Here is a 15079-nt window from a genome sequence, read left to right as displayed (position 1 = left end):
TTGCCTCCCATACATGAAGCCCTAGGTTCGATTCCCCAGCACCACGTATACGGAAAACGGCCAGAAGGGGCGCTGTGGCTCAGGTGGCAGGTGCTAAGCCTTGAGCGGGAAGAAGCCAGGGACAGTGCTCAGTCCCTGAGTGCAAGGCCCAGGACTGGCCAAAAAAAAACAAAACATAATGTGATTGGTCAACTCTTTGATATTGAAATTAGTGATCATGTTCAGCAGCACAGAAACTAGGAACACAAATTGTCTCAGAAATTGACCAAGATGCACATGGATCCTGGAAAATAAGCTATTATTATTTAAACTTAAAAAAGAAAAACAGAAGTTCTAAAAGCCAGGTGGCACTGGTGGTTTATGCCTGTAATCCTAGCTACCTCAGAAGGCTGAGGTCTGAGGATCCTGGTTGAAGCCAGCTGGGGCAGACACATCCTAAAGATTCGTATCTACAATTAAATCATCAGAAGTAGAGCTGTGGTTCAAGTGATAGAGCATCAAACTTGAGTGAAAAAGCTAAGGGAGGCCGTGAAGCCCTGAGTTCTAGCCCCAGAAAACACACACACACACACACACACACACACACACACACACACACGATCCTTTGCTTCCAAAGCTTTGTCCTTAAGCACTCTAGTATTCTACTTTCAGCAAGTTGATATATCCATTAGACCTCAGAGAAATTTGAAACTTTTATTTTGGTCATAAAAAATTATTTACCAGCCAGGTAAGGTGTTATATACCTGCAATACCAGCACATGACAGGCAGAAAAGGAGGAATGAGACAACTTTGAGGCCAGCCTGGTCTCTACAGTGAGACTTTGTTTCTAAAATAAATAGGTAGACAGACAGAGGACAGCTAAATATATAGATAATGGGTAGGTGATAAATGATAGAGAGGTACATAGGTAATAGATAATAGAAAAATAGATGACATGATAGATAAATGATGACAGGATAAATAATAGATTTCCAGATGATAGGTGATAGATGTTTTACAGGTGATGATAGATGATAGATAAACACATGATAAATGGTATAAATACATGATAGACAATAGATAATACATAATAATAGATGATAGAAACATAGGTGATAGATGATATATCAGCTGGGTGGATATAGATAGATTTGATAGACAGATAGATAAATAGATAGATAGATGAGAGATGAATGACAGTTATTGAAAATTAAGAGTATGTCTGGATTCTGAGCACTGCTTCCTGGCCAGGTAATTCTATTGCTATGACTCACGTGCCTGTTCCTCAAGCACAGTCCCACTTACTAACAAAGGACCACTGTGGTTTGACTCTAGATGATGGAAACAATAAAAAATAAATCCATATCTAGGTTTGGAAATAATTAAATGAGCACAGCAGTGTTTTCCCCCTTACCTGGAAAGCTAATGTTTGGAATTCACAACATACAGACTTCCTAAGATCTTCATCCTCCCTCTTCGTTTCCTTAACCTGGTGTCCAAGATGATACTCATCTTCTGCCTTTTTGTCATAGTTCCTGCTTAATTATCTCACATCCTTCTTGGAAGATTGGAAAGGGCGAAAGACTTCCAAAGAAATAAATGTCGTCCCCAGTGCTTCTTTGTCTCCTCTCAGGAAGGACAGAATTTAATGAGTATAGGACTTAAATTCAGGGAAGGAATGTTAGAAACACTTGCAATATTTTATTTCTATGTATTTTGATAGCTTCTGTGGCCTGGCACTGGCAGCTCACACCTATAATCCTAGCTACTCAGGAAGTGGAGATCTGATTATCCCAGTTCAAAACCAGACTGGGCAGGAAAGGCCATGAGACTCTTGTCTCCAATTAACCAACAAAAAAAAGCTGGAAGTGAAGCTATGGCTCAAGTGGTAGGACTTACACTTGAGTGAAAAAGCTAAGGGAGATTGCTTAGGTCCTGAGGTCCAGCCCCAGGACTGTGTGTGCATGCACACACACACACACACACACACACACACACACACACACACACACACACAAACCTATGTGAAAATTTAGCCTATGATACCATTTTAGGTAAAGGTAGACTAATAGTGCAGTGAAAATAAATTATATTACAGTGGGAATAAATTCCAGTAAGTGAGAAGTCTCTACAATTTGCATAATCCACTGCCTGCTGAGGTAGCAATATGGATTGGGCCTTTGGCAAAATCGTGGAAACAGAACTCAGATCTCAACACTTTCTCAGACTGAATCAATTTAGATGAAGGACTGCAAACATGAAGGCCTGCTGAGCCAACTGACATTTCCAAATAACAACTCTGTTCCAATGCTGCTTTTAGTCATTTATTTCTGTGAATGTATTGAGTTGTTTTTAAATGAAATATGCCATTTCTAGATGACAGTGAGTTGTTAGCTTGGCCCATGATTATTGTGAACCATCCATCTCCCTTCTTGTCATTCTAGGTTGTCTCGCTTGTGTGTATAAACTCTCCATTTTCTTTCTTTAAACATTAAAACAAAAGTTAGATTGGTACTGGGGATTAAATTTAGGGCCTAATGATCTAGCATATTTTTTCACTCAAGGCTGGTGGCCTGCCTCTTAAGCCACATCTCCACTTCCAATCTAGTATTCTCATTAATTACTATTACTTGAGCTTTATAAATAGTAAGAGTTAAATAGTATAATATAATAATTAATATAATCCTAGCTACTCAGGAGGTTGAGATCTGATTATCCCAGTTCAAAGCCAGATTGGGCAGGAAAGTCCATGAGACTCTTGTCTCCAATTAACCAACAAAAAAGCTGGAAGTGAAGCTATGGCTCAAATGGTAGAGCATTATACTTGAGTAAAAAAGCTAAGGGAGATTGCTTAGGTCCTGAGGTCCAGCCCCAGGACTGGCATGTGTTTACTTAACTATTTCAGAGCAATATACAAATATGTGTATTATGTTTCTTTTGTTATTGTTAAGTATTTCACTGTTACGTGGTTAAGTATTTTGTGGGGATCAAACCCAGTGCTCTGTGTGTATGCTAAGTGAGTGCCTGACCACTGAGCTGCAGCCCCAGATCCTCCTTAAGAATCTTAAAGCTAGCCTGGCTATTCAGGAGGATGACATCTGAAGTTTATGGTTCAAAGCCAGCCTAAGAAGGTAAATATAAGAGACTCTTATGTCCAATTAACCAGCAAAAAATGTCTGAAGCCAAGGTATGGTTCAAGCATTGGAGTGCCAGTCTGGAACAAAAAAGCTAAGCAAGAACACAAGTCCCTGAGTTCAAGCCCCACTGCTGGCACACACACACACACACACACACACACACACAACACACACGAATTTTAATTACAACTGCACATTTACATCTGAGGCAGAATAGGATTTTAAGATGGTAAAATATGTGCCACAAATGCATTTACTAATTACAACTACAAGCAATAGTTTCACTAATCTCAACCTAATAGTTCTGTAGGTAGATAGATGATAGATAGGCAGATGATAGATAGATAGATATAAAAATAACTAGATGATGGATGGCTACATGACAGAATGGTAGATAATGGATAGATTAGATAGATAAGAGATGATAGATGTATAGGTGATGGATATAGGTAGATAATTGATACATACAGATAAATAGACATATAGACAGAAGATAGATGGTAGATAGATATGACTGATAGATGATTGACAGATGATTAATGATAGATCTATAGATATATTGGTAGATAGATGGATAGATTGATAGGTACATAGGTATATTAATAGATAGGTAATAGGTGATCGATTCAGCTTATAAAACATTTTGGACACATATGATGTTTAAGAGCTAGAAGGGTGTGACATTGATCAAGATTCACTGTATTCATAAGCTACTTTGTTGAATGGCAACTCCTTTGTACAACTACTTAAGGACAATACGTATTGTTTAAAAGAAGCTAAGAATATAGGCTCTGTATGTGTTAAGGATTCACAATAAATTTTTAAGAAATAATTAAAAGCAGAAGCAGCAGAAGAACAAGAAGAGAAGAGGAGGAGGAGAAGAAGGAGGAAGAGGAGGAGGATCATGTTCTATTTAAAGAATATCTCAGTCTTCATAGATTATGAGCAGTTTTTGATTCTGTGACTATAAATTGAATTTAATCATTGATTAAACTCCTCACATTTCTGAATTATTGTAATAACCATGCTGCTTTCCATCTAGTATCAACATTTCCATTCCTACTATAACATGATATCACATATAATTTAATTACATTATTGAAATCTACAGGCTACCAGATGGATTTCTTAATGAGCACAGTGCTTCATGTTTGAAACAAAAGTTGCAATTTCACTTATCTAGCAGATGACATGTTCTAACCTGAACATAATAGTTTTCCCTTTGTGGTAATGAATGTAATAAAAATGATAGAGATGATATTTTTGTTGATTTAGAGATAAAATGTATTCCATGGCAAGATCAATGAGTGAATCATAAATTCTGTAAAGCAGCTTGCATGGGCATTTTATTTTTACCATGAGAAATGACATGATTTCCTCTTGGAATTGAATTGTTAAAGAAAATAACACAAAATCTAAGTTTCTTTTTCCTACAATATCTGTGTTTTCAGTCAACCAATGGACAGTTTCCATGGCTCTGATATTTTTGTTTAAGGAGGCAGTTTTAACATTCTATGCCATCTATTGGTTTTGCAAGCCCACATTTTGTTTGAGGTAGTCTATTATATTTTACATACAGCTACTAGCATTTCATAGTCTATGTTTTGTTTTATATTATAGCAGTACTGTAACTTTGCTTCTTTTTTCTTTCCTTTCCCTCCCTCCTTCTCTCCCTTCCTCCCTCCCTCCCTCCCTTCCTTTCTTCCTTCCTGCTTTCCTTCCTCTCCTTCCCCTCCCTTCCTTTTTTCCCTATTTTTACCCATTTGGGGCTTGAACTTAGGGCCTGGATATTATCCTTGAGCTTTATTGTTCAGGGCTAGTGCTCTGCCACTTGAGGCACAGCTCCACTTTCAGCTTTTCGGAAGTTAATTAAAGATAAGAGTCTCATGGACTTTCCTGCCTGGGCTGGCTTTGAACCATGATCCTCAGATTTCAGCCTCCTGAGTAGCTAAGATTCCAGGTGTGAGTCACTGGTTCTTGGATAAATAATTTTTTATTTCTTACCTAATGCCCTTTTAACAGTCTCTATAGATTTCCCACTGACACTACTGAACCACTTCTGTTTAGTCAGTGAGCATTTATGTTGTTTTACATTTATTTTTCTCTTTACACTTGATGTAAAAGTTATTTATAGCACTTTCACTTCTAGCTACCATATATATATACATATACATATATATATAGTTTCTTGTTGCTGTAATAATGAATTATAATTAAACATAACTGAGTTAAAATGCTCAATCAATAATTATGTTGGTCCAAATTCCAGCAGGTGCCAGTAGTTCATGCCGGTAATCCTAGCTACTCAGGAGGTTGAGATCTGAGGATCCTGCTTTAAAGCCAGGAGAAACTTATCTATGTTTACCAGCAAAATGAGGGAAATGGAGGTGTGGTTCAAGAGAAAGAGTGCCAGCCTTAACTGGAAACTTGTCAGGGCCATTTCCATAACATGCTTCTAATCTGGCTCTATTCTAAGACAATGCCTAAATCACCAAGGAAACTGAAAAGAAATTCAATATAGAGGGTAATAGTTTCAGCCCAGAGCTCTAATGTGCTTCAGATCTGACCAGGAAGTATTTGGGTCCAAGTTTTTGAATGGGTGGTTACCAAAGAATTCACAAGTTTATATGTAGCACCTTTCATGCAAGTCATGGCAAAAGCCTATTTAAAAATCACTGTGCATATTACAGAATTGTAGCCACCTCACAAATGAAGTACTACAGCCTCTACTGTCTTAAGTTTCTGTCAAGAAGTGAAAATAATACTGTACCAAATATAGAATTATAATGGGAAATAATAATGTATGTTAAATTACTTGTATTTACTTTTTTATGAGAAAAGTGGTAAACTTGTCTTTTTCTTTTCAGCTTAGTCCTGAAATGTATTCTTTTTTTTTAAAGCCTTGAATAAGTAATACAAAAGGAGCCTGTTTTATAATATAAACCGTAATGTAAATGTTGAGATATTTGGACAATGAAAATGCCTTAAAAGGAATGCTTAATGGATAATGTTGCACTTATAACATCTTTTAATGAAACCTAATTTTAAATTGTCTTTTCCTTCTAAGGGTTTCTTCAGTGTTTGCTGTTGTACTTATAATTGTTACTAAAAACCAAATCAAGTAATACAAAAAAACAACACAAAAAGAGTGCCAGCCTTGAGAGAGAAAGCTAAGGGACAGCTCCTAGGCCCTGTTCAAGACTCAGTACTGACACACACACACGCATGCACACACACACACACACACACACACACACACACATACAGCCTATGTCACGTCCCCTGAACCCTGTAGTTTGGGTGTTGGTTGTTGAGTCAAGATTGGTCAAAACTATAAATCCCATTGATAAATGTTGTGTTGAAGATGATTCCTTAATTGTATAGCTCTTTCAGGAAATGCAGGATTAAATTTTTCCCATTCTCCCTGCCTATGCACTTGGATCATTGGTTGTCTCTTCTTCTCATTATTATCTGTCACTGCCTGTCCCCTGCAGTCCTGGCATAGCTAGCATGCTGCTGTCTTCCACACTCACTCACAGAGAGAGCTAGTAGGTCCTGCTGCTGTGGTGTCAGTCTCCTGTGTGTCCCTGAGGTCCTTACCTAGGGCCTTCCAAAATCATACTAGGGACAATCCAAGCCGAACACTGGTGACTCACGCCTGGAATCCTAGCTACTCAGGAGGCTGAGATGTGAAGGTTGAGGCTCAAAGCCAGCCCAAGCAGGAAAGTCCATAAATTCTTTCCTCCAATTAACCACCAAAAAGCTGGAGGTGGAGGTATAGCTCAAGTGGTAGAACACCAGACCTGAGTGAGAAAACTAAGTACCCCCCCACTTGAGTTCAAGCCTCAGTACCTTCCTGCCCCTCCTCCCCCCAAAAAACTGTCTTTGAAGAGGTGAATTTGTTGTTTCTAGATATTTATTTATCTAAGAATGATCTGGAGAAGTCCTCGCCTATAACATGTTCCAATGATCCACAAAGATTTTTGAAATTTTAGACAGACAGAAACATTGCCAGCAGGAAGCAGGAAGGGAGGGAGAGTGAGCAGACAGATGGAAGAAGTCCAGGCCCCTAAACCCTACCCAGGATGTGAGCTGGCAAGCCACTGCACCACACGCCTTTCCCTAACCTTTCAATATTTTGTTAACAGCCATCCTAAGAGTCTCATAGTGGGTTTGATGATTAATGGTGGTAAACAATATGTATGTGTGTGTGTGTGTGTATGTGTGCATGTGCGTGTGCGGGTACTAGAACTTGAACTCGGGCTTTGCTGTCAGTTGGCTGTTTTGCTCAAGACTGGTGGAAGCACAGCTCCACTTCTGGCTTCTGGTGGTTAATTAGAGATAAGAGTCTCATAGTTTTTCCTGCCTGGTGTTGTTCCCTAGCTTTTCCTTCCCAGGGCTGGCATTCTACCATTTGAGCTACAACTCTACTTTCCACTTTTTTGGCTAAATAATTGGAAAGAAGAGTCCCCTGGACATCCCGATGACAGGTGTGAGGCCCTGGTTGCTGGCATGAGCACCTTTTTATATTCCTCAGCCACTTGTACATTTTCTTTGGGTAAATGACTATTCAAGACTTTTCCACTTTTCTAAATTGGTGCATTTGTTTTTTTCACTGTTGTATTTTCTACATTCTTTATCAATTTTGGCTATTCACCTTATCACATAGATACTATGTGAATATTTTTCCCCCATGAAGAGGTTCCAATTGTTTTTGCGGAATGTTTCCCATGTTGAAAGGAGTTTCATATGGTTTTGTTTACTTGCTGTTGCTTTGCTGGCCTGTGCTTTTACTGTGGTGCCCACAAGACCATAGCCAAGGCCACTGTCGAGGAATGCTTCTGCTGTGTTCTTTTGTATGAGTTTTAGAGTATCCTGGCTTTATATTTAGGTCATGAATACACTTTTGAGGGTTTATATGATATAATTTTAGGGTCCATTTTCATCCTTTGTGTACACAAATCCATTTTCCCTGGCATAGTTTATCGCAGAGATTGTCTTTGCACTGGGATGGTATCCTTGTCAAGAATGGATTGACTCTGTTTGACTTCATTTCTGTGAGTGCTTTTCTGTTCTATGTATTCTCATATTATTTGGCAGGGGGGCAGGGGGAGTCCTCGGGCTTGGTGCTGCCTTGAGCCTCTTTGTGTTCCAGGCTAGTACTTGCCACTTGAGCCACACCACCACTTCTGGCTTTTTCTGAGTAGTTTATTGGAGATGAGAGCTTCATGGACTTTCCTGCCAGGGCTGGCTTCGAGCCAGAATCTTCTAATCTCAGTCTTCTGAGTAGTTAAGATTACAGGCATGAGCCACCAGTAGCTCTTGTCTGTAAGTATATGTGTGTTTATGTGTGTATACATACATACATACATATATTTAAACATTTTAAAGTGAGAGTATTTCAGGTTGTATTTTAAAGTCAAAGAGAAGACCTGTATGTTACCAAGTGCTGTGCTCTGGTGAACTAGACCTGAGCCTCAGTCTGGAAGTTTTGGTGGCATCCAGTGTCTATCAGTAAGGTGGCACAGCTAGCTGAGTCCCGGATTCTGAGGAGGGTTTGTTCCTCTCACTCATCACCAGGTTTTAAGGCAGGGATTTACTTGCTGGACTCTGATATAAATGCTTATATACAGTTTATGTTATAATCAGGTGATACAATTTTAAGATTTAAGCTTTAGCTGGGCTGTAGTAATCCTAGCTACTCAGGAGGCTGAGATCTGAGGATCCTGGCTTGATGCCAGCCCAAGTAGACAAATGTGTAAGATTGGTTTTTGTTTTGTTTTCAGAGTTGAGGATTGAACTGAGGGCCTTATACTTGCCAGGCCAGTGATGGTCCACAGGGCTGAATCCCCATCTGTAAGATGCTTCCCTGCAATAAACCTGCAAAAGCCAAATGTGGAGGTGTGGCTCAAGTGGTAGAGCACCATCATTGAGAAAATAGCCAAGGGAGAACATGAGGTCCTTCATTCATGCCCCAATACTGGCAAAAAAAAAATCCACGATTTATGCTAAGCTTTGGCCATTTATTAAACTCTGCACTTGTGAATTCCTGTTCCATGCCCCCAACTCATTCATTTTGATGTCCTAACTAACCTTGGGCCATGCAGACTGGGCACGAGTGCCCCAGGCCTCCACTCTGCTTGTCTTTGACTCTGCTGCAGAGCACACGTACAGACTTTCACATATTTCATTCAGAATTTTATGGTGTTTTCAGGTTAATGCCCAGCTTAGCTGTGTAGTACGCTATAGTGCTGATTCTATAAATTTTGTGATCACGAGAGAATTAAGAAAGATACAGCAGGATTAGGAAAAGTTAAGAAGGCTGAAAGGGTCTACAGTTTAAGAATTATTCTAAGAAAAATGTATTAAGTTAAGTGAGTTGAACTCTTATTCATAAAAGCCAGGCAGATGGGAAATCGTGACCTGACCAGTTTGCATGATGGGAGTTAAGGAAAGGGGGAAGACTTGGTGAGAGGAGAGGCAGCCTCTGACTAAGCCATAAGAAGAGACTTAATAGCTCATTCTTAAAAGACTTTTTGGGTATAGGAAGCAAGCAGTTTTAGAGTACGTGTAAATTTATTGCTATATGCATGGCTCATAATATTTTAACTTTTCACTTTTTTGCCTTGTTACACAGTAACACTCCCATTTCTCTCCTTATGGGAGTTTGTGAGGATAGATGCGCACATAAAGCAATAAATTATTGGTGATTTATTATTATTGTTTATCATCATTATTATTATTTTGTTGGTGGTGGAGCTGGAACTCAGGGCTTGGGTCCTCTCCCTGAGCTTTTTTTGCTTAAGGCTAGCGCTTTGAGTGCTACTTTGAGCCACAGTTCTATTTCAGGCTTTCTGGTGGTTAAATGCACAGAAGAGTCTTATGGACTTTCCTGTTCATGCTGGCTTTGAATCACCAGTCATCAGGTCTCAGCTTCTTGAGTAGCTAGAATAACAGGCATGAACCACCAGTGCCCAGCAATGACAGCATTTTTGACAGCACAAATATACATTAGACCAGATATCTTCCACTTGTCAGTATTAGTAGGCTATGGTTGGTGATGGGATAAAGAAGACTGGAGTGTACTTTGAGAATATTAGCATTATTATTTTGTTTCAACCTCTCGTGTGTGTGTGTGTGTGTGTGTGTGTGTGTGTGTGTGTGTGTATCCTGGGGCTTGGACTCAGAGACTGGCTCCTGTCAGTTTTTTTTTTTTTTTTTTTTTATCAAAGTTGGTGCTGTATTACTTGAGCCACAGCTCCACTTCTGGCTTTTATGGTGCTTAATTACCTGATCTGTTGTCAAACTACAATACTTAGATCTCAGCCTCCTGAATAGCTAGGATTCCAGGTGCGAGCCTGTCTGTCCCCTTGTGTAGCTATGGAACTATGTTAGTCAGCTTCACCTTACTACAACAAAATAGTGGATCAATTCTGGGTTGATTCAGAAAATAAAATATTTTTTAAAAGGGAAGTTCCAATCTAATTTCACACACTTTATAGCACTGGGCCTCTGGCAGGTTTATGTACTGTGGTGGAAGAGTTAATCCAGCAGAACACTTCACAAGCTAGAAAGCAAGGGTAAAAAAAAGTAGTCCTGGCCTACAATTTTCTCCTTCTTCTTCTTCTTCTTCTTCTTCTTCTTCTTCTTCTTCTTCTTCTTCTTCTTCTTCTTCTTCTTCTTCTTCTTCTTTTGGTCAGTCCTGGGGCTTGAGCTCAGGGCCTGAGCACTGTCCCTGAGTTTGCTCAAGGCTAGCACTCTACAACTTGAGCCACAGCACCACTTCTGGCCTTTTGTACTGAGGCATTGAGCCTCGGGCTTCATGCATGCTAGACAGCACTCTACCACTAAGTCACATTCCCAGTCCCTGGCCCTCAGTCTTCTAAACACATCCCCACTGGCCTGAAGGCTGCAGCCTCCAGCCACAAAGGTCACAGCACCACACCTCCCTGCAATGAGGATCCCCCACGTGACCACACCTTCAACACATGGGCCTGTGGGTGCCCACACCAGTGTCTTAGCAGAGTGTACATCCTCCTTTAGATTCCTCATGAACTGTGTTCTTTCTGTGGTTGTTTGTTTGGTTAGTTTTGTACTGGTCCTGAGACTTTAACTCATAGCCTGGGCACTGTCCCTTAGCTTTTCCCCTCAAGGCTAGTGCTTTACCACTGAAGCTACAACTCCATTTCTGGTTTTTTGGGGGTTCATTGGAGATAAGACTTTTCCTGACTTTTCTGATTGGACTGATTTTGAACTGTGATGCTCTGATCTCAGCCTCCTGAATAGCTAAGATTATAGGCATGAGCCCCATTTCCCACTCATACTTTGTTCTTGGTGTAATTTGTAAGCAGACGAGTATAAATAAACTAGAGGTGTGTATATATACACATATAGACACATATAGACACACACAGACACACACATGTATATGTATGTATATGGAGAGAGAGAGAGAGAGAGAGAGAGAGAGAGAACAGAGTGGAAGTTTCAATTTGTTTAGTTTGCTAACAAATCACAAACTTGATTATATGCCACTGCCAAGTACCTGCTGTGGATACACACTTAGCTCTGTGGGTTAACACCAAGTTTGTCATGAATTTTGCTTTTTTTAAAAACGTTTTTTGTTGTTATTATAAAGGTGATGTGCACTTACATAAGTCAGATAAGAGTACTTTTCTTTTTGGACAATGTCACTCCCTTGAATTTTACTAATAGAATTAAGCATAGAATATGTTATTTTTACATTTATATAGGGTTACATATATTTTTCGTCTTTGGTATTGACTCTAAGTATAATGAGGCAGAGGAAAAAGAGTACGTTTGTTGAGGAAAAACTGGAGTTCTATCTAGAAATACAGAAGGACTGAGACATAATTGAGAGAAAGAGTAAGCTTTATAGTGTGCCAGAAAATAGAAATGACAGAAAGAAGAGAAAAACACAAAGAAGCGACCATCATAATGAAATGAAAGGGAAATGATGGAAACCAGGGTTTTAGACGGGTTTGAATAACATGGGTGAATGGGTGACAACTAGACACCCTAAGAGGAAGCATTGTGGTGTTGATTTGCAGTGCACCTGGTGTGTGTCACACAGTATGGAACACTGATGATTCTTTAGTAGAAAATTTGAGAGCCAGCTCGGTAAAGGGAGCAAGCCCTTCTCCCATTGTGCTTTTGCATCTCCCCTCCATGGCTTTGTGCAGCCACTCATGTAGCCCCCTGACCGCATGTCATACCCCTGGGCCCATCGTCCTGCCTGCACATCCCAGAGATGTGGCCAGAACGGGCACCCAATCAGAGGAGCCGAAAGATTCATGGCGCGCTCCTGAAGGCTATGTGGAGCCTCTTGATTGGCTCTAGGGACTGTCCTCCGCAGTCACATAGCTTCCTCCTTCAGTCCCCTGTGCTCTGGCTGTGCCTCCCTGGCCACATCCTGTGTAGCGGGACTCTGCCTAGCTTTTCTCCAGTAAATCCTGGCCACTCTGCTTCTCCCTCTATGGACTCATTGTTTGAGTTCAGAGACACAAAGGATCCAATCCACATATTGCAGGTTTTCAGTATTAGACTGACATATTGGCACTTCATCAAGAAGTACATTTGTTAGAGAAGAGCCCACCTATTTACATAGTAAATTAATATGAAATATTAATGTATATACAATCATTCTTTGTTGTTTCAGAGGAATTCCAGGGAGGAAGTGTGGTACAATCATCCTTACAGCCGAGGAATTAAATTGCTGCAGGGTGAGTATTTTTTCTTTGTAAAAACTGATTTCTAATATTTCTTTGAGATAAAAATAAGTCTTTCGGGGCTGGGGATATGGCCTAGTGGCAAGAGTGCCTGCCTCATATACATGAGGCCCTGGGTTCGATTCCCCAGCACCACATATACAGAAAAAGGCCAGAAGTGGCGCTGTGGCTCAAGTGGCAGAGTGGTAGCCTTGAGCAAAAAAGAAGCCAGGGACAGTGCTCAGGCCCTGAGTCCAAGGCCCAGGACTGGCCAAAAAAATAAAAATAATAAAAAAATAAGTCTTTGGAAATGTAGCACTTAGACAAGAGATATCACGTTTCCTATTCCAAAATAGGAGATCAACTATTTGAGAACCCGTTAAACAAAAAATAAAAAACACTGGGCTGGTATTATGTTTCATTGATGGAGAACTTTGCTTAATAGATGTGAAGTTTGGGTGTGATTTCAGTATCTCATTGCCCCAAAAAAGTCTAACATCAACTTTGCTTTTTAAGTATGAGTCTAAGGAATTGCCACTTGGACCAATTGGCTCAATAAGTAATAATTTAAAGATTTAGTGCAATTTTTGTGTGTGTTAGTCCGGTGGCTTGAACTCAGGGTCTGGGAGCTGTCTCTGAGCTTTGTTACTCAAGGCCAGCACTCTACCACTTGAACCACACTTGACTTCTGGCATTTGGTGTGTTAATTGGAGATAGAACTCTCATGGACTTTCCTACCCACTCTGGCTTCTAATTGTGATACTCAGATCTCAGCTTCCTGAGTTGCTAGGATTACAGGCATGAGCCAGTGCTCAGCAATTCTCAGCTCTCAGCCTTCTGAGTAACCAGAATTACAAGCATGAGCCACTAGTGCCTGGGAGACTTAATGTAATTTTGTGGGATTCCCTTTTGTGTAATGCATTTTTTCTTCTTCATCTTTAGTTGAGTGACTCTAGAATTTATATTGCTTCCATTTTGGCAGCTTAGGCAACCCCACTTTGATGAAAGGACTGGATGCCATTCCAGGTAGCAGTTTGATAGTAGGAGAAAGGTAGCTTTGTATATTTTTTGAGCTTGGCTATTTTCAGGTGGGACTTGCAGAAACACTCACTGATTCATGTTCTATGACTTCACCATTGACAAGAAATGAAGTGACAGCTGCAACATTACCCACTGAACATGGCAGTGACCCACCACGTCTGAAGTCCACTTTGTCTCCTAGTATGCTCCAGTACATCTCTGGGAATTGATATTTCTGGAGGAAAACACAAAATATCTGCCCTGGATTATATCTTGAGGGCTTTTTATTTTTCATTGCTGTGTGATGATTTCAAGAACAGAAAGTTCCAGAGAATACCAAGAATCAATACATGGGCCTTTACCATCATTTTTATGTAGAAAGCTAGAGTTACTATTTCAAGAAGGTTTAGTTGCAGTTTAGTGCTGGGTGCTCATTCCTATAAGCCCAGCTAGTTAGGAGACTAAGATGTGAGGATCAGGGTTCAAAGTCAACTTGGGAAGGATAATCTGTGAGACACTTATTTTCAATTAAACACACATACACACATACACACAGAAGAAGTGGAGCTGTGGTTCAAGTGGTAGAGGCTAGCCACTATGGCTAAAAAGTATAAGATATGAGTTAGTATAAATGATAGAAACCAAGTGTTTCAGCTGGTTACATATATTTTAGAGTTGCAGGGGGAGAGGAAAGAGAAAAAAGAAGCACTGTGTAGGAAATATGTAGTAACAGGCTTGAGGAGAGAACTAAACTAGACAAGAGAGCTGGGCACTGGTGGCTCACACCTATAATCTTGGCTAATCAGGAGGCTGAGATCTGAAGATCAAGGTTCAAATCCAGCCTTGGGCAGGAAAAGTCAGTGTGACTTTTAATAAAAACTATCAAAGAGCTGAAAACGGATCTGTGGCTCAAGTGCTAGCCTTGAGCACAAAAGCTCTGGGATATTGCTTAGGCCCTGAGTTCAAGCCCCTGGACTGCCACACACAAAAAAGAATTAAACAACAATATTAGAATTTAAATGATTAAAATCAAGGTCATCCCCCATTACCTTTGTTGTCCTAGGCAGCTCACAGCCTTCCCAGACTGTATCAACACACAGTTATGTGTGAAGGTCTTTCAGACTGCACTTGAGTTTTAGCTTGCTATGCATTTGCACTCTGTCCTACTAAGTCTCAAGACTACTCTGGGGTTTACTTTGTCCTATTTGAAGGAA

The 15079-nt window shown here is 40.1% G+C and overlaps 1 protein-coding gene across 4 annotated transcripts in view; it reads left to right on the top strand.

Annotated features, from left to right (window-relative positions):
* The window catches only part of Cpne8 (copine 8), a 272518-nt gene that overhangs the window by 92285 nt on the left and 165154 nt on the right, over window positions 1–15079 (top strand). For all 4 annotated transcript variants that reach the window (XM_048366531.1, XM_048366539.1, XM_048366523.1 and 1 more), the window contains exon 7: window positions 12797–12860. In XM_048366531.1, the coding sequence (XP_048222488.1) occupies window positions 12797–12860 (64 nt within the window). The remainder of the gene's footprint in view (window positions 1–12796; window positions 12861–15079) is intronic.

Source organism: Perognathus longimembris, chromosome 1 (genome assembly GCF_023159225.1).
Source record: "Perognathus longimembris pacificus isolate PPM17 chromosome 1, ASM2315922v1, whole genome shotgun sequence".
NCBI lineage: Eukaryota > Metazoa > Chordata > Mammalia > Rodentia > Heteromyidae > Perognathus > Perognathus longimembris.
The sequence above is the reverse complement of the archived record's forward strand: the minus strand, read 5'-3'. Positions and strand labels throughout refer to the sequence as shown.